This window comes from Salmo salar, chromosome 01 (assembly GCF_965601325.2).
Source record: "Salmo salar chromosome 01, fSalSal1, whole genome shotgun sequence".
Taxonomy (NCBI): Eukaryota; Metazoa; Chordata; class Actinopteri; order Salmoniformes; family Salmonidae; genus Salmo; species Salmo salar.
The window spans coordinates 11,765,363-11,792,868 of NC_138291.1; the positions used below are offsets into that span (position 1 = coordinate 11,765,363).

General features: G+C 44.2%; 1 protein-coding gene across 2 annotated transcripts in view; it reads right to left on the reverse strand.

The window, feature by feature from the left end:
- The window catches only part of LOC106612547 (arf-GAP with SH3 domain, ANK repeat and PH domain-containing protein 3), a 59,112-nt gene that overhangs the window by 8,609 nt on the left and 22,997 nt on the right, over positions 1-27,506 (reverse strand). For both annotated transcript variants that reach the window (XM_045714254.2, XM_045714253.2), the window contains exons 7-21: positions 25,694-25,779; positions 25,069-25,144; positions 23,246-23,332; positions 22,901-23,010; positions 19,995-20,064; positions 18,115-18,202; positions 17,479-17,527; positions 13,018-13,184; positions 12,266-12,399; positions 11,924-12,015; positions 9,310-9,502; positions 6,650-6,735; positions 3,137-3,252; positions 1,870-1,937; positions 229-336 (exon numbers count right to left, since the gene is read on the reverse strand). In XM_045714254.2, coding sequence (XP_045570210.1) covers positions 229-336; positions 1,870-1,937; positions 3,137-3,252; positions 6,650-6,735; positions 9,310-9,502; positions 11,924-12,015; positions 12,266-12,399; positions 13,018-13,184; positions 17,479-17,527; positions 18,115-18,202; positions 19,995-20,064; positions 22,901-23,010; positions 23,246-23,332; positions 25,069-25,144; positions 25,694-25,779 — 1,530 coding nt within the window. The remainder of the gene's footprint in view (positions 1-228; positions 337-1,869; positions 1,938-3,136; positions 3,253-6,649; positions 6,736-9,309; positions 9,503-11,923; positions 12,016-12,265; positions 12,400-13,017; positions 13,185-17,478; positions 17,528-18,114; positions 18,203-19,994; positions 20,065-22,900; positions 23,011-23,245; positions 23,333-25,068; positions 25,145-25,693; positions 25,780-27,506) is intronic.

Sequence of the window (27,506 nt, forward strand, 5' to 3'; positions counted from 1 at the left end):
CCAACAGTACACATTTCTTTTGTAACCCCAGACACCTGGTTCAACTCAATGAGGGCTTGATTAGTTGGTGAATTGAATCAGGTGAGTTTGTACAGGGATACAATATAAATGTTCTGTTGGGGTCCTGGAGGACTGGTGTGCTGGTTGTACAGTGGTTAGTGTGTGTACCCTTTCATCCAGGTCGTATTCGGTGTGTCTGTGTGTGTGTTTGTTCCTGTGTGTGTGTACCCTCTCATCCAGGTCATCTTCGCTGTCGTACAGGTCCTGGCTCTGTGTCTCCCACATGTACTCCACATGGATCTGACTGTTGAACTTCCCACTCTGGGCCAGCTCTAGCTAAAACAAACACACACACACACACACACACACGCACACGCACACACACGCACACGAACAAAAACACGCACACAGGAACAAACAAACAAACACAAACACAAAAACACACACACAGGAACAAAAACACACACACAGGAACAAAAACACACACACAGGAACAACACACACACAGAAACAAAAACACACACACACACACACACGCACACAGAAACAAAAACACACACACACACACACACGCACACAGAAACAAAAACACACACACACACACACACGCACACAGAAACAAAAACACACACACACACAGAAACAAAAACACACACACAGGTCAGTTACACACACAGGTCAGCTACAAATCCATATTTTGCTCAGATTACAAACATAGCATAGCTAGTCAAGTCACAGCTCCTATCAGTACCTTTAAATACTCAAATATCACCCAGAAAATAAAATAGTATATTCAAGCCTTGGGACAACTGTTAAAACCACTGAAACATTAGTGCTAGAAACCAGAACTAAATCTTACATGTGCTGGCCAGTGACTTAATTATGCTAACATTTATGTTAAAGTGCAATTCCACCACTTTTCAACCTCATTGTCATTATCTCCAGCACAATGCCAGTGTCTACCTATGTGAAAACGGCGCTTTTCTACGTTTTGTAGAAAAAAAATATAAAGTTAAAAAGGTCTACCCGATGACATCATCTAAAGTTAAAACGTTTTTTAAAACGATGTTTTCAAACAAGAAAATACCCCTCTGTCTGAAACTCACTGCAGGTTTTGAAAAGCACTGTTTTTCTTACTTTAAATCTTACCCTGTGATGTCACAGAAGCATTTATTTATTTATTTTACTTTATTTAACTTTTTTTTTTACCACAGATCATAGAAACACGCTGTTTTCACATATGTTGACACTGGTATGGTGCTGGAGATGGTGAATATGAGGTTGAAAAGTGGCGGAGTTGCCCTTTAACAGTCTGTCACGAAACAGTATTGAAACAACAACTTAGGTTACTTGACTTATCACTGTTTTAACGGGAAATAATGGATATGGTTTTCCAGTAAAACAACAAGAAGGACAGGAAATTAACACTTTCATTATGGACTTTACTATGACAATTCAGCACCTAACCATAATCAGAGACAGTGAGCATGTTATCTATTCTTCCATAAAGGATAGGAAGACAGGAAATTGAACGGGGTCAAAGCAGGTTTAGCAGGGGAAAACAGGGAGCCAGAAGGAAAATAAAGGCTGTATTTGTACTGAGAGTAAAGTCAGGGTCAACCAGTCCCTTTCTTGGCAAGAGCTCTCAAACTACGCAAATTACTATCAGTAAAGACATTGATACGCATATTTATTGATTTAGTGTTTCGCCAATTTGTTGTTTATGACGATGATGAACTGTCCATATAAATTAGGCTAATCATATCTTCTTCGTTGTGTTTTATATTGTATGATATCGCATTTAGTGCTCGTTTCTGCTTAAGTACCAAGATGTTCAAATAAACCGAAACCCAGTCAGTCATATCTTACCAGTTCCACACACTGGGAGTGCTGCAGTCTCCTGGCGATGTCCAGAGCTGTCTCTCCGGATGAGTTCACTGGATGACGAGAGAGAGAGACCAGTTAAGTCTCTAACTGTGGTATCCCTATTGAACCCAGCTTACAAGCACTAAAGGCACATACTGTAGGTGTATATATACTGTAGGTATGTATATATACTGTAGGTGTGTATATATACTGTAGGTGTGTACATACCGTAGGTGTGTACATACTGTAGGTGTGTATATATACTGTAGGTGTGTACATATACTGTAGGTGTGTACATATACTGTCGGTGTGTACATATACTGTCGGTGTGTACATATACTGTAGGTGTGTACATATACTGTAGGTGTGTACATACTGTAGGTGTATATATATACTGTAGGTGTATATATACTGTAGGTGTATATATACTGTAGGTGTGTACATACTGTATAAATACTGTAGGTGTGTACATATACTGTAGGTGTGTACATATACTGTAGGTGTATATATACTGTAGGTGTGTACATACTGTAGGTGTGTACATACTGTAGGTGTGTATATATACTGTAGGTGTATATATACTGTAGGTGTGTACATACTGTATAAATACTGTAGGTGTGTACATATACTGTAGGTGTATATATACTGTAGGTGTGTATATACTGTAGGTGTGTATATACTGTAGGTGTGTATATACTGTAGGTGTGTACATACACTGTAGGTGAATATACACTGTAGGTGTATATACACTGTAGGTGTATATATACTGTAGGTGTATATATACTGTAGGTGTGTACATACTGCATATATACATATACTGTAGGTGTGTACATACTGCATATATACTGTAGGTGTGTACATACCGCATATATACTGTAGGTGTGAACATACTGTAGGTTTATATATACTGTAGGTGTGTATATATACTGTAGGTGTGTGTAGGTGTATATATACTGTAGGTGTATATATATACTGTAGGTGTATATATATACTGTAGGTGTATATATATACTGTAGGTATATATATACTGTAGGTGTGTGTGTGTATAGGGTGTGTATATACTGTAGGTGTGTATATACTGTAGGTGTGTATATACTGTAGGTGTATATATACTGTAGGTGTGTATATATTGTAGGTGTATATATACTGTAGGTGTATATATACTGTAGGTGTGTATATACTGTAGGTGTGTATATACTGTAGGTGTATATATATAGTGTGTGTGTGTGTGTGTGTGTATATATATATATTGTAGGTGTGTACCATGTACCTGTGTGGAGGACAGCCTTTCCTTTGAGCAGCAGTTTGAGGCACTCTGTTTTGTGGTGCTGGGCGCTGTAATGTAGAGCAGTGTTCCCCTCTAGAGTCCTCTTCTCCAGACAGACACTGTTAAGTGGCGACAGACAGTTGGAGTCAATGTGATGTACATGTATGTCTCCGGGGGCTGGTGTAGCTAAGACAGTACTAAAGGTCAATGCTGGTGACAGAGAATGTGTCCCAAAATGGCACCCTATTCCCTACGTTGTACAGTCGTGGCCAAAAGTTTTGAGAATGACACAAATATTAATTTTCACAAAGTCTGCTGCCTCAGTTTATATGATGGCAATTTGCATATACCAGAATGTTATGAAGAGTGATCAGATGAATTGAAATTAATTGCAAAGTCCCTCTTTGCCATGCAAATGAACTGAATCCCCCAAAAATAATTTCCATTGCATTTCAGCCCTGACACAAAAGGACCATCTGACATCATGTCAGTGATTCTCTCGTTAACACAGGTGTGAGTGTTGACGAGGACAAGGCTGGAGATCACTCTGTCATGCTGATTGAGTTCGAATAACAGACTGGAAGCTTGAAAAGGAGGGTGGTGCTTGGAATCATTGTTCTTCCTCTGTCAACCATGGTTACCTGCAAGGAAACGTGCCGTCATCATTGCTTTGCACAAAAAGGGCTTCACAGGCAAGGATATTGTTGCCAGTAAGATTGCACCTAAATCAACCATTTATCGAATCATCAAGAACTTCAAGGAGAGAGGTTCAATTGTTGTGAAGAAGGCTTCAGGGCACCCAAGAAAGTCCAGCAAGTGCCAGGACCGTCTCCTAAAGTTGATTCAGCTGCGGGTTCGGGGCACCTCCAGTACAGAGCTTGCTCAGGAATGGCAGCAGGCAGGTGTGAGTGCATCTGCACACACAGTGAGGCGAAGACTTTTGGAGGATGGCCTGGTGTCAAGAAGGGCAGCAAAGAAGCCACTTCTCTCCAGGAAAAACATCAGGGACAGACTGATATTCTGCAAAAGGTACAGGGATTGGACTGCTGAGGACTGGGGTAAAGTCATTTTCTCTGATGAATCCCCTATCCGATTGTTTGGGGCATCCGAAAAAAAGCTTGTCCGGAGAAGACAAGGTGAGCGCTACCATCAGTCCTGTGTCATGCCAACAGTAAAGCATCCTGAGACCATTCATGTGTGAGGTTGCTTCTCAGCCAAGGGAGTGGGCTCACTCACAATTTTGCCTAAGAACACAGCCATGAATAAAGAATGGTACCAACACATCCTCCGAGAGCAACTTCTCCCAACCATCCAGGAACAGTTTGGTGACGAACAATGCCTTTTCCAGCAGGATGGAGGCCCTTGCTATAAGGCAAAAGTGATAACTAAGTGGCTCGGGGAACAAAACATCGATATTTTGGGTCCATGGCCAGGAAACTCCCCAGACCTTAATCCCATTGAGAACTTGTGGTCAATCCTCAAGAGGCGGGTGGAGAAACAAAACCCCACAAATTCTGACAAACTCCAAGCATTGATTATGCAAGAATGGGCTGCCATCAGTCAGGATGTGGCCCAGAAGTTAAGTGACAGCATGCCAGGGCGGATTGCAGAGGTCTTGAAAAAGAAGGGGCAACAGTGCAAATATTGACTCTTTGCATCAACTTCATGTAATTGTCAATAAAAGCCTTTGACACTTATGAAATGCTTTTAATTATACTTCAGTATTCCATAGTAACATCTGACAAAAATATCTAAAGACACTGAAGCAGAAAACTTTGTGGAAATTAATATTTGTGTCATTTTCAAACTTTTGGCCACGACTGTATATGCAAATTGCCATCATACAAACTGAGGCAGCAGACTTTGTGAAAATTAATATTTGTGACATTCAAAACTTTTGGCCACGACTGTACATAGTACACTACTATAGGCCCTGGTCAAGAGTAGCACACTATATAGGGAATAGGGAGCCATTTGGGACCCAGACAGTGTAAGGCTAGAGGAAGGAGTTCTGGGATGTGTTCAGGAGTAAGGAAGGCTGGGGTGTGTTCAGGAGTGTGAAACGTGATCACGTATTTCTATCTGTACCGTTCTAAACGTTTTTGCCTCACCGAGAACACACCCCCTGGGCCGTGTCTGAAGATGTTACTAGCCGTCAAATACTTGCCTCCTCCTTTCCTTGTTCCCTAAACTCCTTTCAAAGCCATTGGTTGGAGGAGGTCGGAGTGAGGGACCTTGGATCCTCTCCTCCAATGCACTTTGGGCCCGATTCAGACTGGGGATAAGTTGATTTAACAACATGTTAAGTCTACTTATCTCATGTCTGCATAGGGCCCACTAAGACGAGAAAACGGAGGAAGCACGGATTATACGGTGAGTAACGTTTTCTGATACAGCCTTTGTGTTATCACCTTGGTGCTATTGAGGGGTCTGGTGCTGTTGAGGGGTCTGGTGTTATTGAGAGGTCAGGTGGTATTGAGGGGTCTGGTGGTATTGAGGGGTCTGGTGGTATTGAGGGGTCTGGTGCTATTGAGGGGTCTGGTGCTATTGAGGGGTCTGCTGCTATTGAGGGGTCTGCTGCTATTGAGGGGTCTGCTGCTATTGAGGGGTCTGCTGCTATTGAGGGGTCTGCTGCTATTGAGGGGTCTGGAGTTATTGAGAGGTCTGCCGCTGTTGAGGGGTCTGGAGTTATTGAGGGGTCTGGAGTTATTGAGAGGTCTGCTGCTATTGAGGGGTCTGCTGCTATTGAGGGGTCTGCTGCTATTGAGGGGTCTGCTGCTATTGAGGGGTCTGGAGTTATCGAGGGGTCTGGAGTTATCGAGGGGTCTGGTGGTATTGAGGGGTCTGGTGGTATTGAGGGGTCTGGTGGTATTGAGGGGTCTGGTGGTATTGAGGGGTCAGGTGGTATTGAGGGGTCTGGTGGTATTGAGGGGTCGGGGGGGGTCGGTGGTATTGAGGGGTCTGGTGGTATTGAGGGGTCGGGGGGGGGTCGGTGGTATTGAGGGGTCTGCTGCTATTGAGGGGTCTGGTGCTATTGAGGGGTCTGCTGCTATTGAGGGGTCTGCTGCTATTGAGGGGTCAGGTGGTATTGAGGGGTCTGGTGGTATTGAGGGGTCTGGTGGTATTGAGGGGTCTGGTGGTATTGAGGGGTCTGGTGGTATTGAGGGGTCAGGTGGTATTGAGGGGTCAGGTGGTATTGAGGGGTCTGCTGCTATTGAGGGGTCTGGTGCTATTGAGGGGTCTGCTGCTATTGAGGGGTCTGCTGCTATTGAGGGGTCAGGTGGTATTGAGGGGTCTGGTGGTATTGAGGGGTCTGGTGGTATTGAGGGGTCTGGTGGTATTGAGGGGTCTGGTGGTATTGAGGGGTCTGGTGTTATTGAGGGGTCAGGTGGTATTGAGGGGTCAGGTGGTATTGAGAGGTCAGGTGGTATTGAGAGGTCAGGTGGTATTGAGGGGTCTGGTGGTATTGAGGGGTCTGGTGGTATTGAGGGGTCTGGCATTAGGGGGCGCTCACACCTGTTCTGTATGAGGAAGTCCACCAGGGATAGAGAGCTCCTCTCCTCCAGTCTCACAGCCAAGTGAAGAGCTGTCTCTCTCAGATGCTAGAAGACAGAAGAAACTCATTAGGTACACCCACTGAGTGTGTGTGTGTGTGCATGTGTATTTGTGTGTTTGTATGTATGTATGATTGTATGTGTGTATTTGTGCGTGTGTATGTATGTATGTATGTATGTATGTATGTGCATTTGTGTGTATATGTGTGTGTGTGTGTGTGTGTGTGTGTGTGATGAATGAGTACGACTATGAAGTGTTCCCCTTAGCTCTTTGGAGACATGAGCTCTGACCCAACAAGCTGAAATAATAAACCATACCCTGCCAACACACACACACACACACACACACACACACACACACACACACACACACACACACACACACACACACACACACACACACACACACACACACACACACACACACACACACACACACACACACACACACACACACCACCACACACCCCACCACACAACACACACATATCAAAATGTGTGCAAGACAGTACCATTACATACCCTTAGGAATCAACAGACGGTGAATTTGATTAAAGAAATGAAAAGAGAAGGAGAGAGAGAGAGGAAACATAACCTTTTTAACAAGAGAGGAGAGGAGAGAGAAGGGTGTAAAATGAGAGGGATATATTGAGTGTGATTACAGAGAGAGAAGGGAGTAAAATGAGAGGGATATATTGAGTGTGATTACAGAGAGAGAAGGGTGTAAAATGAGAGGGATATATTGAGTGTGATTACAGAGAGAGAAGGGAGTAAAATGAGAGGGATATATTGAGTGTGATTACAGAGAGAGAAGGGAGTAAAATGAGAGGGATATATTGAGTGTGATTACAGAGAGAGAAGGGTGTAAAATGAGAGGGATATATTGAGTGTGATTACAGAGAGAGAAGGGTGTAAAATGAGAGGGATATATTGAGTGTGATTACAGAGAGAGAAGGGAGTAAAATGAGAGGGATATATTGAGTGTGATTACAGAGAGAGAAGGGAGTAAAATGAGAGGGATATATTGAGTGTGATTACAGAGAGAGAAGGGTGTAAAATGAGAGGGATATATTGAGTGTGATTACAGAGAGAGAAGGGAGTAAAATGAGAGGGATATATTGAGTGTGATTACAGAGAGAGAAGGGAGTAAAATGAGAGGGATATATTGAGTGTGATTACAGAGAGAGAAGGGAGTAAAATGAGAGGGATATATTGAGTGTGATTACAGAGAGAGAAGGGAGTAAAATGAGAGGGATATATTGAGTGTGATTACAGAGAGAGAAGGGAGTAAAATGAGAGGGATATATTGAGTGTGATTACAGAGAGAGAAGGGTGTAAAATGAGAGGGATATATTGAGTGTGATTACAGAGAGAGAAGGGTGTAAAATGAGAGGGATATATTGAGTGTGATTACAGAGAGAGAAGGGTAAAAATGAGAGGGATATATTGAGTGTGATTACAGAGAGAGAAGGGTGTAAAATGAGAGGGATATATTGAGTGTGATTACAGAGAGAGAAGGGTGTAAAATGAGAGGGATATATTGAGTGTGATTACAGAGAGAGAAGGGTGTAAAATGAGAGGGATATATTGAGTGTGATTACAGAGAGAGAAGGGAGTAAAATGAGAGGGATATATTGGGTGTGATTACAGAGAGAGAAGGGAGTAAAATGAGAGGGATATATTGAGTGTGATTAGAGAGAGAAGGGTGTGGTTACTAACTACAGTTCTGGGACTTCTAACTTACAACACAATCACACTCACACACATTTCATTGCAGACGCACACAAACACATACACAACAGCGACATTTACAACATTACAATGTAGAAGAATTGTAGCGGTCTATTTTGAGATAATAACCCACAGTTGTCTTCTGAAAGAAGAGGCCAGCCACAGCCAGATGAATCAAGCCCATTGAGGCATGTTAAAGTCGCAGTCTGAGATCTGGCAATCTGTTCAATGATCATTTTCATTTTTTGTTGTTCTTCAAATCCCAGAATGTAATTTTAATGGAGCCTTCCGCCATTAGCTAGCTAATTAAATCATATGGGGACGACCCGCTGCCTTTTGTTTTAATAATTTCACAGCTCTTTACATTAAAAAAGGCATCCTAACGATATCCTGCAGAGCACACACTTCAAACCTTCCACTGGGAAGTTATCCTGGGTATTTCATACGCAATCCTACATGTAATATGACCATGTTCATGTTTATGCCTGTGTGCTTGTGTTGGGGTGTGTATGTATGTATACTTGTGCATGTCCTATCCAGTACCTGTCCCTCAGGCAATTCTAATGGGTTGGCCAGTAGTGTGTGTGTATATCTCTCTGCTATCTAGTACTAGGGCTGGCACAGTTACCGTATAATCGTGTAACCGACGATTATGGATGAAGACCGTCGTGAAAATAAAATAACTGTCAAATGTCTTATTTTAATTAATTTTTTTGTGGAACGAACAACTGACTGAAGACGGGACAGCCGGGTATTTGTGTGGTTCAGTCCGTTTCTGCGGTAACATGGACTCTTTACAAAATCGAACGATTATAACGGTGACCATGGTCATTTGGCTGACCACAACCGTCATCCAAATTTCCATGACCATCACAACCTTATGTCTAGTACCTGTCCCTCAGGCAGTGCTAGCGGCTTGGCCAGGTCCTCTCCCTGGGCGTACAGCTGCAGCAGAGCGGTCAGGTCCCGGCTCCTCACGGCATCGTACACACGCCATGGCTCACCGTCCTCCCTGTCCCGGTCCCTGTGCAGCACGTAGCGCCGCTCCACGTACTTGGCCACGATATACTCCTTCCTGGCATTCCTGGTTGCACAACGGGACAGAGCCATAGGTATGCATCAACTGGTTAACTATATCCTCCATGTTGGCACCATCAACTGGTTAACTATATCCTCCATGTTGGCACCATCAACTGGTTAACTATATCCTCCATGTAGGCACCATCAACTGGTTAACTATATCCTCCATGTTGGCACCATCAACTGGTTAACTATATCCTCCATGTTGGCACCATCAACTGGTTAACTATATCCTCCATGTTGGCACCATCAACTGGTTAACTATATCCTCCATGTTGGAACCATCAACTGGTTAACTATATCCTCCATGTTGGCACCATCAACTGGTTAACTATATCCTCCATGTAGGCACCATCAACTGGTTAACTATATCCTCCATGTTGGCACCATCGACTGGTTAACTATATCCTCCATGTTGGCACCATCAACTGGTTAACTATATCCTCCATGTTGGAACCATCGACTGGTTAACTATATCCTCCATGTTGGAACCATCAACTGGTTAACTATATCCTCCATGTTGGCACCATCAACTGGTTAACTATATCCTCCATGTTGGCACCATCAACTGGTTAACTATATCCTCCATGTTGGCACCATCAACTGGTTAACTATATCCTCCATGTTGGAACCATCAACTGGTTAACTATATCCTCCATGTTGGAACCATCAACTGGTTAACTATATCCTCCATGTTGGCACCATCAACTGGTTAACTATATCCTCCATGTTGGCACCATCAACTGGTTAACTATACCCTCCATGTTGGCACCATCAACTGGTTAACTATATCCTCCATGTTGGCACCATCAACTGGTTAACTATACCCTCCATGTTGGCACCATCAACTGGTTAACTATATCCTCCATGTTGGCACCATCAACTGGTTAACTATATCCTCCATGTTGGCACCATCGACTGGTTAACTATATCCTCCATGTTGGAACCATCAACTGGTTAACTATATCCTCCATGTTGGCACCATCAACTGGTTAACTATATCCTCCATGTTGGCACCATCGACTGGTTAACTATACCCTCCATGTTGGCACCATCAACTGGTTAACTATATCCTCCATGTTGGCACCATCGACTGGTTAACTATACCCTCCATGTTGGAACCATCAACTGGTTAACTATATCCTCCATGTTGGAACCATCAACTGGTTAACTATATCCTCCATGTTGGAACCATCAACTGGTTAACTATATCCTCCATGTTGGAACCATCAACTGGTTAACTATACCCTCCATGTTGGCACCATCAACTGGTTAACTATATCCTCCATGTTGGCACCATCAACTGGTTAACTATATCCTCCATGTTGGCACCATCAACTGGTTAACTATATCCTCCATGTTGGCACCATCAACTGGTTAACTATATCCTCCATGTTGGCACCATCAACTGGTTAACTATATCCTCCATGTTGGAACCATCAACTGGTTAACTATATCCTCCATGTTGGCACCATCAACTGGTTAACTATATCCTCCATGTTGGCACCATCAACTGGTTAACTATATCCTCCATGTTGGCACCATCAACTGGTTAACTATACCCTCCATGTTGGCACCATCAACTGGTTAACTATACCCTCCATGTTGGCACCATCAACTGGTTAACTATATCCTCCATGTTGACACCATCAACTGGTTAACTATACCCTCCATGTTGGCACCATCAACTGGTTAACTATATCCTCCATGTTGGCACCATCAACTGGTTAACTATATCCTCCATGTTGGCACCATCAACTGGTTAACTATATCCTCCATGTTGACACCATCAACTGGTTAACTATACCCTCCATGTTGGCACCATCAACTGGTTAACTATATCCTCCATGTTGGCACCATCAACTGGTTAACTATATCCTCCATGTTGGCACCATCAACTGGTTAACTATATCCTCCATGTTGGCACCATCAACTGGTTAACTATATCCTCCATGTTGGCACCATCAACTGGTTAACTATATCCTCCATGTTGGCACCATCAACTGGTTAACTATATCCTCCATGTTGGAACCATCAACTGGTTAACTATATCCTCCATGTTGGAACCATCAACTGGTTAACTATATCCTCCATGTTGGAACCATCAACTGGTTAACTATATCCTCCATGTTGGAACCATCAACTGGTTAACTATATCCTCCATGTTGGCACCATCAACTGGTTAACTATATCCTCCATGTTGGCACCAGGGTTGTGTTCAATTTCATTTAAATTCAGTTGATTCAAGATTTGCCCCCTGGTTGATACCAAACATTCTGTTACAACATTCTCATTTCAACACTTGAATGTCATTGTTTTGGAATTTTTGGTGCCAATATGGCTTCTGTCAAAATGTCTTGTTTCAAACCAAGATTGCCCCACCAATGAGAACATGATTGAAGTATGAAGCGTATAATGGACTTACATGTCACTCTGGGGGAGGGGTTTGATGGAATCATTGGGAAGATTGGCCTCCATGATGTCATTGAAGCGGGTGTTGCCTATACTGACTGCCAGCTGTGGACAGACGGAGAGTGGAGGCGTTAGGATACAAGATATGTGAGTACAGCTGTATAGGGACTAAACTTTCAATGCATCAGATAACACATATCTAACCCATGGCATTATCACAACTAAAAACCAAGTTAGCACGCTGAGCTAAAGCCAAAGCAGAGCTCAGAAAACAAACGCTTGTTTAGAAATGGAGGTGCGTGTGTGTGTGTGTGTGTGTGTGTGTGTATTGGGACTAAGACGGGGTCAACATTACTAGTAGTTCAGAGGTGCTGAGGACATCCAGCGTGAGAGACTGGATCCTGGAGTAGTGGACTCCCAACTCCCTGTGGATCCCAGAACACTCTATACACGTCAGGATGCCCAGGTTAGTGGAGAGCCACGTGGGGTCTGTTGACAACACAGGGACAGAACATGAGTACAGTTAACACTGGATTTACACTGAAGCAATAAGGCCCGAGGGGGTTTGGTATATGGCCAATACACCTGGGCTAACGGCTGTTCTTAGGCACGACGCAACGGAATTAGAGCAGTAAAAATAAATGTTTTGTCATACACATGGTATATGGTCTATTATAAACTGGATGCTGATTGGCTGACAGCCATTGTATACTAGACCGTATACCACATGTATGATAAAACATGTATTTTTATTGCTCTGAATATCTTGGTAACCAGTTTATAATAGCAATAAGGTACCTCTGCGGTTTGTGATATATGGCCAATATACCACGGCTAAGGGCTGTGTCCATGTACTCGCGATGTGTCGTGCTTAAAAACAGCCCTTAGCCGTGGTATATTGGCCATATACCACACCCCCTCATGCCTTATTGCTTACATATACCACGGCTGTCAGCCAAATCAGCATTCAGGGCTCGAACCACCAAGCCCTACTGGCTGTGTCCTGATTCTCCACCCTTCTCTTTAAGTGTGGAGACAGGACAAGAGCACATCCTAAAGTCTCTCGATGATTCCTCCCACTGACTATCTCCTGTCCACCAGTCTCACCGTGGGCTCCACAGTCGGCGCAGGCCTCGTTGCCGGGCATGTGTCTGAGCTCGGTGATGACTGCCCTGGCCAGCTCCTGCAGCCCGGAGTCCTGGAACTGCGGCTGGTCCCCTCCCAACACGGTGTTCAGGGCTTCCTCCTTACTGTTCTGCAGCACCGACACCCAACTGGAGGGAGGAGAGAGAGATTAAACAATGCAATATAGTCTTTATACAGTTATGTATTGTAGTACAAGTCATTCTTTCTGGAAATGTCTTCCTGATTTTTTTATGGATCTACGACAACCGGTACACTTGTTTTTTTTTTAATGAAACTACTATGGTGGTCTACATTCTGCGCTTCAAAAGCACGGACTGCCCACATGATAGTCCTGTGTGCAGCTGTGTGTCTTTAACCCAAGTATATAATTGTACCACTGAGAGCTTGGCACATTCACACTGCAGTAAACCTCCTTTCTCTTTCTCATCCCCCTCCATCTCAATTTTTCTTTCTTTTTGTTGTTTTTGTTTCAGCTGACCCTCCCTCCTTCTTCTTCTCCTCCCCACAGACACAGATGACATCCGAAGGCTTGATCCGGAGGCCAACACAGAGAGGAGAAGAGAAGAAGAAGAGGGGCTCCCGAGTGGCGCAGCGTTCTAAGGCACTGCATCTCAGTGCTAGAGATGTCACTACACCAGCATGGTGTGTGCAACGCCAGGGTTGTGGGTTCGATTCCCACGGGGGGCCAGTACAAGAAATGAAATGTATGAAATGTATGCATTCACTACTGTAAGTCGCTCTGGATAAGAGCGTCTGCTAAATGACTAAAATGTAAATGTACAGACCCTGGTTCGATTCCAGGCTGTATCACAACCGGCCGTGATTGGGAGTCCCATAGGGTGGCGCACAATTGGCCTAGTGTCGTTAGGGTTTGGCCGGTGTACGCCGTCATTGTAAATAAGAATTTTTTTCTTAACTGACTTGCCTGGTTAAATAAAATACAAATAAATAAAAAGAGGAGAGAAACCCCCTACTCAGCTCTGTACGCTCCAGAGAGAGGTCCCAACCCAAACTAGCTACCCGCTCTTGTGCAGCTGAGTTTCCACCTAATTTTGTGGCCAGTAAGCACATACCCTCGAGAGCCAGGTCTGCCTATGGTGGCCTCTCTCAATAGCAAGGCTATGCAAGTCAAAGCTTTCCTTAATTTTGGGTCATTCACAGTGGTCAGGTATTCTGCTACTGTGTACTCTCTGTTTAGGGCCAGATAACATTCCAGTTTGCTCTGTTAATTGGTTGATGATTCTTTCCAGTGTGTCGAATTGTTTTCTCATAATTTGGTTGGATCTAATTGTGTTGCTGTCGTGGGGCTCTGTTGGTGTTTGTGAACAGAGCCCCAGAACCAGCTGGCTGAGGGGACTCTTCTCTAGGTTCATCTCTCTGTAGGTGAGGTCTTTGTGTTGGAATCTGTGGACCCCAGACTTCACAACCATAGAGAACATTGGGTTCTATAACTGATTTAAGTATTTTTAGCCAGATCCTGGTTGGGATGTCAAGTTTTATGTTCCTTTTGATGGCATAGAAAGCCCTTCGTGCATTGTCTCCTTGATTGTTGTAACTTCTGGAAATAACCTGTGGTGTTGATGTTTAGGCCGAGATAGGTATAGTTCTTCTGTGCTCTAGGGCAACAGTGTCTAGATATAATTTGTATTTGTTGTCCTGGCAACTGGACAACCATTATTTTTGTCTGACAATCTGTTCAGAAGATATAGGTGCTGCTGTAGGCCCTCCTTGTTGAGGACAGAAGCACCAGATCATCTGTAAAAATGTGACTTCAGAGTCCAGTAGGGTGCCTCAGACTGTTCTAGTGCCCTCACCAATTCATTGATATATACAGTGCCTATAGAAAAGTCTTACCCCCCGTTCAAAATGTTAAAATAGCCTGATATTAAAATGCATTAAAATAGTTTTTCCCCCATTGATCTAAATGTCCTACCCCACAACTTCGAAGTGAAAAAAAATATACAGGCTTTTATGGACAAGACTGGTCAAAGTGTGCATGAGACAACGATATCCCAAACACTCCACAAATATGCCATGTATTGTAGAGTGGCCAGAAGCAAGCCATTACTCAACAAAGCCCACCTTGAATCCTGTTCGAAGTGCGCAAAAAAAACTCTGGAAATTCTGTAGCCATGTGGCAAAACGTTTTATGGTCTGACTAAACTAAAATGTAACTTTTTGGCCTAAGTGCTAAGCATTACGTTTGGTGCAAACCCAACACGGCTCATCACCCAAAGAACACATCCCTACTGTGAAGCATAGTGGTGGCAGCATCATGTTATGGGGATGTTTCTCATCGTCAGGGAATGGGGCACTTATCAGGATAGAAGAGAAGATCAATGGAGAAATGTATATAAAAGTCCTTGAAGCAAACCTACTGCCCTCTGCAAGAAAGCTGAAACTGGAAAAGAAGTTCACCTTTCAGCATGACAACGACCTGAAGCACACAGCCAAAGCTACAGTGGAGTGGCTAAGGAATAAAAAGGTAAATGTCCTTGAGTGGCCCAGTCAGAGCTCTGACCTAAATCCAATCGAAAATGTGTGGCACAATTTGAAGATTGCTGTCCAAGGAACTTGAAAGTACAGTTTTGTAAAGAAGAATGGTCAAATATTGCCTAATCTAGGTGCGCAAAGTTGGTAGAGAGCTATCCCAACAGCAATCACAGCTGTAATTGCTGCCAAAGGTGCTTCCACCAAGTATTAACTCAGGTGGGTGGAGACTTATCCCATTGTGATGTTTCAGTTTTGTATTTTTAATACAGTATTTCACCCCCCCCCCCCCATGACAAAAAAAAGGAGAAAAAAATTCACAGGGGAGTATACTTTCTATAGGTACTGTATGTTCTCTGCTGCCAATGACTGGAACGAACTGCAAAAATTACTGAAGCTGGAGACTCATATCTCCCTCACTAACTTCAAGCACCAGCTGTCAGAGCAGCTCACATATCACTGCACCTGTACATAGCCCATCTGTAAACAGCCCATCCAACTACCTCATCCCCATACTGTATTTATTATCTTGCTCCTTTGCACCCCAGTATCTCTACTTGCACATTCATCTTCTGCACATCTACCATTCCAGTGTTTAATTGCTATATTGTAATTACTTCGCCACCATGGCCTATTTATTGCCTTACCTCCCTTATCTTACCTCAATTGCACTCACTGTATATAGACTTTTCTTTTTCTACTGTATTATTGACTGTATGTTTGTTTATTCCATGTGTAGCTGTGTGTTGTTGTATGTGTTGACCTGCTGTGCTTTATCTTGGCCAGGTCGCAGTTGTAAATGAGAACTTGTTCTCAACTAGCCTACCTGGTTAAATAAAGGTGAAATAAAAATAATAAATAAAAAAAATGTTGAAGAGCGTGGGGCTCAAACTGCATCCCTGTCTCACCCCACGGCGCCAATTTTAACAGCACACGTATCTCTATCTCGGTATCTTTTTCTATTTCTCTTTCTGAAAGAAACATATTGTATCTCTTTCTGAAAGAAGATCTACTTTGTATCTGTTCCTCTCTTTGAAATAAATACTATATTGTAATCTTTTCCTATTTTTGAATGGAATTTCTCTCTTTCTGAATGACACAGTCACTGTCCTTATCTACACCTCAGTGGATCTGGAACAATGCTTGTATAGAATCTAGGAGGGATGTCAGTGCATTTGGGATAATCATAGAAATTGAAGGAATAGAATGGGCTTGGAACCTTTAACCCTGGCAATTTCACTGGTAAACTCATGGGTACACTCGCAGTAGCTGCCTGGTATTATGATGCAACAATTTCCATGGTAATGTAGAATGTTCATCCAAATTATGTTAATTGATGTGGCTCATGCAATGGAAAGTATTTCCGTGTAGTCAGTTGAGGTGATTCAACAAATCACCGTACAGATTGATGGGTACACTTGCTTTTACTTCCTGCTTTGCTCCTATGGGTACACTCAATGGCAGCCAGTCCACCCATTATGCCACCATTGACTTGAATGGGGATGCCCGTTCTATTCATTAAATTTCTATGTGAACAATGCTTGTATAGAAACAAGGAGGGATTCCAGTGTATTTAGAATGATGCTTGTATAGAAACAAGGAGGGATTCCAGTGTATTTAGGACAATGCTTGTATAGAAACAAGGAGGGATTCCAGTGTATTTAGAATGATGCTTGTATAGAAACAAGGAGGGATTCCAGTGTATTTAGAATGATGCTTGTATAGAAACAAGGAGGGATTTCAGTGTATTTAGAATGATGCTTGTATAGAAACAAGGAGGGATTCCAGTGTATTTAGAATGATGCTTGTATAGAAACAAGGAGGGATTTCAGTGTATTTAGAATGATGCTTGTATAGAAACAAGGAGGGATTCCAGTGTATTTAGGACAATGCTTGTATATAAACGAGGAGGGATTCCAGTGCTGTGCTTACATCATGCATTCCTGCTCATCCTCGGTTTGGAAATGGTACGTCCGATTATCTGGAGAGAGGAAAGATAGGTGTGAATTTAGAGGGACAGGAGAAGAGAGAGAGAGGAGGATGACAGAGAGAGTGCAGTAGGCTACATTCCAAGGTGTGAATTTAGAGGGACAGGAGAAGAGAGAGAGAGGAGGATGACAGAGAGAGTGCAGTAGGCTACATTCCAAGGGATACATACAAGGTGAAAACCTGATCCACAGACACAGAGAGAGGATCGGTTGGGGAGACTCGCCTCTCTGCACCTTCTTTCCATTACACACACAGGCTCAGACACACACACAACCACACACAGGCTCAGACACACACACACACACACACACAGGCTCAGACAAACACACACACAGGCTCAGACACACACACACACACAGGCTCAGACACACACACACACACACAGGCTCAGACACACACACACGCTCAGACACACACACACGCTCAGACACACACACACACACACACACACACACACACACACACACACACACACACACACACACACACACACACACACACACACACACACACACACACACACACACACACACACACACCATAGTTATGTGGAGAGAGGTCAGGGAGGGGTGAACCTACGTGTGACCAGGTCAAAGGTCCTCCTCTCATCGGGGTTGGGGCGCACCTGACAGGTCAGGAGGTTGAGCTTCGCCGGTGGTCGGTTGATCTGTGGAACCAACGACACTGGGGTCAATTTCCACCCTAGGGCTGACCCAAACTTTACTATGCTTGCTCAGATGCAAGCTTTTCACATCGTTTTTTTCCAGAATGGTCCCAACAACAATGGAATACAGTGCGTTCAGAAAGTGTTCAGACCCCTTCACTTTTTCCACATTTTGTTACGTTACAGCCTTATTCTAAAATTGATTAAATATATTTTTTCCCTCATCAATCTACACACAATATTCCATAATTACAAAGCAAAAACAGGTTCAGAAATGTTGATGTATATGCAAATGTATAAAATAATATAAAAACTTAAATATCACATTTACATAAGTATTCAGACACTTTACTGATTACTTTGTTAAAGCACAGCCTCAAGTCTTCTTGGGTATGACACAACAAGCTTGGCACACCTATATTTGGGGAGTTTCTCCCATTCTTCTCTGCTGATCCTCTCAAGCTCCGTCAGGTTGGAGCTATTCTCAGGTCTCTTTTCAGGTCTCTCCAGAGATGTTAGATCGGGGTCATATCCGGGCTCTGGCTGGACCACTCAAGGACATTCAGAGACTTGTCCCAAAGCCACTCCTGCGTTGTCTTCTCTGTGTGATTAGGGTCATTGTCCTGTTGGAAGGTGAACCTGGAGCAGGATTTCATCAAGGATCTCTCTGTACTTTGCTCCGTTCATCTTTCCCTCAATCCTGACTAGTCTCCCAGTTCCTGCCGCTGAAAAACATACCCACAGCATGATGCTGCCACCACCATGCTTCAATGTAGGGATGGTATTGGCCAGGTGATTAGCAGTGCCTGGTTTCCTCCAGAAATTCAGGCCAAATTCAGTCCAAAGAGTTCAATCTTGGTTTCATCAGACCAGAGAATTTTGTTTCTCATGGTCTGAGCGACCTTTAGGTGCCTTTTGGCAAACTCCAAGTGGGCTGACATGTGCCTTTTACTGAGGAGTGGCTTCCGTCTGGCCACTCTCCCATAAAGGCTGGATTGGTTGAGTGCTGCAGAGATGGTTGTCCTTCTGGAAGTTTCTCCCATCTCCACAGAGGTACTCTGGAGCTATTACACAAACAGTCAAACAGGCAACAGAAGCAGGATCTGTCTTATTTCTGTAGATATACAGTACCAGTCAAAAGTTTGGACACACCTAATCATTCAAGTGTTTTTCTTTATTTTTACTATTTTCTACATTGTAGAAAAATAGTGAAGACATCAAAACTATGAAATAACACGTATGGAATCATGTAGTAACCAAAAAAGTGTTAAACAAATCAAAATATATTTTATATTTGAGATTCTTCTAAGTAGCCACCCTTTGCCTTGATGACAGCTTTGCACACTCTTGACATTCTCTCAACCAGCTTCACCTGGAATGCTTTTCCAACAGTCTTGAAGGAGTTCCCACATATGCACATATTATAACCATATACAATTTTAGTAGCACATGTCTTAGAGTGATGGACTGTTCCATCCCCACGGATCAGTCCACTCAGTGGATCAGTCCACTCAGACAGGCACCAATCAGTCTTGTACACCATTCATTTATTTTTTTCATATTTTTTGCTACTGCTCGACTAAAGAAATCTCAGTTGACTAACAGCCTATCGACCAAACAATCGACCCGTCAACTAAATGGGGTCAGCCCTGTTGGCGACTGATTTAAAGTTACAGGTAGTCAGGTATACACTAGTTTGAGGATTACTTTTGGCACTGAGCTTTACTGTATGGTTTATATACTGTATTGGGTACAGGATATGAGAGGTGAATGAGATGTCAACTAAGAGTCTCACCGTGCTGTGGGAGATGGTCAGACAGCCGTACTTGACACCACACTTCCTCTTCTGCCACACCTTCCTAATCCTGGAGGGAGGGATGGATGGATGGATGGAGGGAGGGAGGAGACAGAGCGCGCGAGAGAGCGGAAGAGACTCAGACCACATTCTAAGTCAGGTATAACTTACTGTATATCTACAGTACTATCAAGCTTACTCATCATATCTAGGAATACAAGTTCGTTTCCCCAACTTACTCACATCCCCCCTATGTTATCACACTGTAATCTAACGCTCTGAGAACGAGGAGAGAACAGGGGAGAGAGGGGCTGGAATGGAGACATAGGCCTGTTTTAGACTTCCAGGCTACCCCTCTCTTTCTCTCTTCTTTCTCCTCTCTCTTTACTCTCTTTCCCTTTCTCTCTCTCCTATCCCTCTCCCTTTTCTTTCTCTCTCTCCTCTCTTTCTCTCTGCATATCATGGGTTAGCTGGAGTAGCTGGATCCACTCATCCAGCCAGGCCTCTTCGCCAGGATCCAAACCTCAGAATAATGAAGACCAGCTGGGGCTGACATAGCACTGTGCCCCCACCCCTCCCTCCCAACCTCTCCATAATGTCACGCTCCACTCTGCTACAGACCCTAACCCTGCTGAGGCCTAACCTTAACCCTGCTGAGGCCTAACCTTAACCCTGCTGAGGCCTAACCTTAACCCTGCTGAGGCCTAACCCTAACCCTGCTGAGGCCTAACCCTAACCCTGCTGAGGCCTAACCCTAACCCTGCTGAGGCCTAACCCTAACCCTGCTGAGGCCTAACCTTAACCCTGCTGAGGCCTAACCCTAACCCTGCTGAGGCCTAACCTTAACCCTGCTGAGGCCTAACCTTAACCCTGCTGAGGCCTAACCCTAACCCTGCTGAGGCCTAACCTTAACCCTGCTGAGGCCTAACCCTAACCCTGCTGAGGCCTAACCCTAACCCTGCTGAGGCCTAACCCTAACCCTGCTGAGGCCTAACCCTAACCCTGCTGAGGCCTAACCTTAACCCTGCTGAGGCCTAACCCTAACCCTGCTGAGGCCTAACCTTAACCCTGCTGAGGCCTAACCTTAACCCTGCTGAGGCCTAACCTTAACCCTGCTGAGGCCTAACCCTAACCCTGCTCAGGCCTAACCTTAACCCCAACCCTGCTCGGGCCTAACCTTAACCCTAACCCTGCTCGGGCCTAACCTTAACCCTAACCCTGCTCAGGCCTAACCTTAACCCTAACCCTGCTCGGGCCTAACCTTAACCCTAACCCTGCTCGGGCCTAACCTTAACCCTAACCCTGCTCGGGCCTAACCTTAACCCTAACCCTGCTCGGGCCTAACCTTAACCCTAACCCTGCTCAGGCCTAACCTTAACCCTAACCCTGCTCAGGCCTAACCTTAACCCTAACCCTGCTCAGGCCTAACCTTAACCCTAACCCTGCTCGGGCCTAACCTTAACCCTAACCCTGCTCAGGCCTAACCTTAACCCTAACCCTGCTCAGGCCTAACCTTAACCCTAACCCTGCTCAGGCCTAACCTTAACCCTAACCCTGCTCGGGCCTAACCTTAACCCTAACCCTGCTCGGGCCTAACCTTAACCCTAACACTACTCAGGCCTGCTCCCATGTTAGCCCCATAGATATCTTAATATCATATACCATATGTATACATCACTGGATCATTGCCTGAAGAATCTATAGGTCAGGAACCCTGAACTTGAGCCATATAAAGTGGATAATATGATAGCCATAAAACAGGGTTGTGACTAGATGGAGTACAGCTACAGACAAGATTTACCACTGAACTTGATTTTGGAAGTTTTAAAGCCAGACGATGAGACGGCGAGGGCACTTTCATTGCTAAGGCGATAGCTAGCTAGTCTCTAGCGGTAGGACTGGAACTGGTTGTCAGTAGGGAGAGAGTTTTAATTTGAACATACCATATTTAGGCAGCATTGGCATTTAGCAGGACAAATTGGCTTGGTTCTATTGTATCTGTTCACTGGCGATTCATTTTGATGTTTATTTCCCACCTCCACCAGAATTTGGCATGCGCAAGCGATTACATGATAGGATAAATATGATTAAATACATTGTGCACTACCGTTTGTTTATCTAGATATCGATTTAGCTAGCTAGAATTGTGAAGAAGTGTCTATGGATACAAGCAACAGTACACAGATATTTAAATCAGAAATAAACAAAATCGCCAGTGAAACTATTGATTTTTACTTAGAGAACTCTGAGATATCTGACTCCGACTCATCATCAAGTCCAAACTTCCGTGGTAGTTCAATGGTTAATCTCGTCCGTACCTGTACTAGTCACAACCATAAAACAGCCTGTGGAATCCTAGCCTAGTTCCGGGTCGGTTTGTGCCATCTTGCCAAATCCAATGTGTGCTAGCTTATCATATAGCGCTGCCTCCCTTAAACATGCCTCTGACTGGGCTTGAACCACAGTCCTCTGCCTCACCAACACGTGACCGCCCGCTTGACAACAGAAAAACCAGTTCAGCTATAGAAAAGGATCCAATTCGATAGCACCATTGGCAACATTTCAAGCTGGCTGTGAAGTGAGCTCACAGCACGTTCTAATCGCCGTTACACAGGCTAACAGAATCCTCCTATTGGGGTTACATTTACGTCATTTAGCAGACGCTCTTATCCAGAGCGACTTACAAATTGGTGGATTCACCTTATGATATCCAGTGGAACAACCACTTACAATAGTACATCTATATCTTTTTTTTTTTTTGGGGGGGGGGGGTGTTAGAAGGATTACTTTATCCTATCCCAGGTATTCCTTAAAGAGGAATTAATGCTGGAAGTGGAGCCTTGTGTGTTTTCAGTACACGGTCAATATATTTATCAGTATTTTCCACAATCTCCAGACAGACTCACCCGTCACTCCTCTTCTGTAGGAACCCTGACTTCTCCGTACCGTACTTCTTGTTGCCTTGAGGCTGGTGGATGCTGTAGCCGTTACCAGAGTTCTTTCTGGTCAGGTATTCCTGGGACAAAACAGGAGAAAAATACTCGTTTACAATATAGATTGACTATGATTAGTTGAAAAGATACCTGTTTTCTTTTCTTTTACCACCCACCAGGGTTGTGTTCATTAGGGCAAGTAATGGAAAACATTTAAAGCATTTTCTAAAGGAAAATGAACACTTCTTATTGGACAAGCCCAGGTAGTCCCCTCTGTTTCCGTCAGTTTCCTTCCGTTTGGTGCCTAATGAACAGTACCTCTTTCCCCTCCATCTGTAGCAGCAGTCTCAGGGAGTCTCGTAGCTGAGAGAGCTGTCTCACCTCTTCATCCTGGTCCTGACGCACCTACCGTATACACACACACAACAGATCAGCTTGCTAGCTGAATGCAATCTACTATAGCTAATATATAAACAGACACTGATTTGGCTAATAAAATGGGAGTATTTGGAGGGAGTTGCTGGTGTACGTGGCGTGCACTAGCTCTTGACAACACCAACTGTCTCTCAAAAATAATGGATTTGGGATGGATAGCTTTGCTGATATGTCCTCAATGAATGGGTGTGGACAGCTATTAAACCAAGCATTGCATAATGTTGCAAAATAAAGTGTAACAGAGCATACTAGAACAGTCTTTGGTTTCTGGGTCCCCATCTTAGCCTGGTCCCATGTCAATTTGTGCTGTCTTGCCAAATCAAACAGGATAACAACACAGAAACGTTTAGGTGAACCGTGAAAAAGTCCCAACAGGTTTCTTTTCCATAATTCTTCCTTGATCCTGAGAAACAGCGTGCCCGAGCTTGCCCTTTTTCCGACCATGTAGAACAAGAAGAACCACCAACACTCTCATTAAACTCAAGTGTCCGTTACAAACACTGTGCTAGATGCCAGAGAGAGAGAAATTGATAGTGTGAGTGAGTGAGTGAGTGAGTGAGTGAGTGAGTGAGTGAGTGAGTGAGTGAGTGAGTGAGTGAGTGAGTGAGTGAGTGAGTGAGTGAGTGAGTGAGTAACCCGACACTAGGTCAGTAAACCACTAGGTGGAAAAGGCTCAGCATAACCACCACACCATGCCATTTAAGGTGGACCAGGCTCAGCATAACCACCACACCATGTCATTTAAGGTGGACCAGGCTCAGCATAACCACCACACCATGCCATTTAAGGTGGACCAGGCTCAGCATAACCACCACACCATGCCATTTAAGGTGGACCAGGCTCAGCATAACCACCACACCATGTCATTTAAGGTGGACCAGGCTCAGCATAACCACCACACCATGTCATTTAAGGTGGACCAGGCTCAGCATAACCACCACACCATGTCATTTAAGGTGGACCAGGCTCAGCATAACCACCACACCATGCCATTTAAGGTGGACCAGGCTCAGCATAACCACCACACCATGTCATTTAAGGTGGACCAGGCTCAGCATAACCACCACACCATGTCATTTAAGGTGGACCAGGCTCAGCATAACCACCACACCATGTCATTTAAGGTGGACCAGGCTCAGTATAACCACCACACCATGCCATTTAAGGTGGACCAGGCTCAATTTAACCACCATACCATGCCATTAAATACTTCCACACCACTGTCATGTAACCTTGACAACCATAACCAGTACCGAGGGATAGCCTCCTGGTTTGGCAGTTGGGGGATATGGGAAGGAAAATGTAAGCTTTGACTGGTTTGGAAAACCTGTCTAGGTGATTATAGCGTAAGGGCCCGTACTTCCAGTGAAATTGGGGAATAATTTCACTTTCGGGAATGAAGGAGCAGTTATAGGAATTGCATCAAATAGTGGACAGACCGTGGGTTGGGAAAGTCTGGGAGGAGAGATGAGGTTGAGGTTTAGGAGGTTTGTCTGCTGCGATGCATAATCTGTTAGTGTCCGTACAGGACTTCAGTAGGATCTGATGACTAAGGGCCAGTTGTAGTTGGTAGTGTGTGTGTGTGTGTGTGTGTGTGTGTGTGTGTGTGTGTGTGTGTGTGTGTGTGTGTGTGTGTGTGTGTGTGTGTGTGTGTCAGACAGACAGGTAGGTAGACAGACAAAACAAAACAAATCGGTTGTTACTACCATGTGCACCGATGTAGCCAGCTTCTCCACAAAGGGACTAAGGTTCTCGGCAGCTTTCAAGCCATCCTGGAAAAAACTGAGATGATACAACAACACTGAGTCATTGGTGGATGTCGGCCATAACACTCAGGTACACAAGCCCAACACACACACACACACACACACACACACACACACACACACACACACACACACACACACACACACACACACACACACACACACACACACACACACACACACACACACACACACACCGCAAACACACGTAGAACACAACAAAATTGTTAAGTAGCGTTGCAATACCTAGTAAAAGGAAGCCAAAACCAAACAGCCACAACATTTGACACCAGAAACCACAGTAACATTCCTGAGGTAAGATCTTGGTGCTGTTACTATGAGTAGTAGCAGGGAGATATGAAAGCCATACGCTTTCCATAAGGCAAAATGAGTACAGCGAGTACTCTTACGATTCACACTATAGGACCAACCAGAACCGTACTGTCTTGGATATTACATTTTCTTAAAATGTTTTCTTTTAGACTATAACCAGGCCACTGATGTACAGCTCGGCTTGGCTCAGTAGCGTGAAAAAGGGGCATTAAAGCATAGAAGGAGAACTTACTTGAGCTGGGCCTGGAAGTACTTGATGAGACTCTGGAGCAGGTCTGGACCCTGACGTACCCTCAGCTCCTGGATCTTCAGTAGATACTGGACAAACCAGAGGACGTAGTACTGGATTAGTAACCATGGTTACAGAGCTGGTTTCAGGTTCAGAAACAGTTACACTGGTTATAAACCGTTGGGTATCATTTTACTGATTCAACCAGTCCACTCATTGGTAGGAGAAATGTACTGTCTGTTCAGGAAAAACTCCTGGTCTTAGTTGTAGCCTGTAACTTGGTCCCAGAGTTTTTCCTGGGCAGGACACATGGGCAGGAAAAATGCTGGACTTTCATATGAACAAGTCTCTTCTGCCACAGACAATATGCTTCTCAGGACATAGCCTAAACATGACATAGCATAGAACAGTTTCAGGGTGTGTTTTTTCCCCTGATCCATTTTTGAACTGTTTGAACTGTTTTAAACGTTGCTTTAAAAGGAAAATGCCTTTGTGCGAGCCAGCTGTAGGAGCTCTCTGCTGCTTTTGGAAGGAATGACTGCAGTCTGCTGTGTCTCTGCTCCATAAAGCCTTGTTTAAAGCTGTCTGCGGCAGTGCTGGGTCATGTTTATTATGCACCAAATGGGGAAAAATGGACTGAAACACCCCACTGGGCAAAAACTGGTAGAATCAACGTTGTTTCCACATCATTTCAACCAAAACAAAATCAGTGTGATGATGTTGAATCAACATTGAAAACAGATTGGACTTGCAAAAAGTAATCAACGTAAAGACATTTTGTATGTTTTTTACTCAACTTTTAAGCTAAATCCAATGACATGGTGAATTTTTGTTGTTGATTTCACATTGAATTCACATGAGTTGACAACTCAACCAAAATGTAAATCAAAACTAGACATTGAACAAACGTTCGTGCCCAGTGTAAGGGATGTACAACCTCGACTTATCCAAAAACCTATTTTCGTTTTCAGTTGCATGTTTTCAAATGTTTTCAGTTGTGTGCCATAATGAACATGACCCAGACAAGGGCCTTGGAGAATGGGGGGAATTCTCTTCCTCTACTCCTCCACCCATTTCAGCAGCTGGCCTCACAGAGAGAGTCCAACTAAAGAGTAAATTCCCCTACGCTCGTAAAGTGTAACTGTGGACTTGAACTTTAACTGAGCTTAGCATTGGTTTCAGTGCCATTTCCAATCTGTGCTGCACATTTTACATTTCACAGTCTAGTCTGGGTCTGGCTTCCTCCCCCACCTTGACACGATCTGTGCCGTTCAGGGGAGAAATTGTCCATATGCACAGATCTAGGATCAGATTCCCATTCCCCAAACATACCCGTAAGTATTACTGGTATTAGTGGAATAAGTGGCATTAGCGCCGTCTGCGGTAGTAGTAGTGGTGTTAGTGGTAGTAGTAGTGGTGTTAGCGGCATTAGTGGTGTTAGCAGTGTTAGTGGTAGTTGTGTTAGTGTAACCGATGTGAAATGGCTAGTTAGTTAGCGGTGGTGCGCGCTAATAGCGTTTCAAATGGGTGACGTCACTCGCTCTGAGACCTGAAGTAGTTGTTCCCTTTTCTCTGCAAGGGCCGAGGCTTTTGTGGCGTGATGGGTAACGATGCTTCGTGGATGTCAGTTGTTGATGTGTGCAGAGGGTCCCTGGTTCAAGCCCAGGTTGGGGCGAGGAGAGGGACAGAAGCTATACTGTTACATTAGCGGCGCTAGCGGTATTAGCAGTGTTAGTGGTAGAAGTGGTGTTAGCGGTAGAAGTGGTGTTAGCAGCGTTAGCAGTGTTAGTTGCAGTAGTGGTGTTAGCAGTGTTAG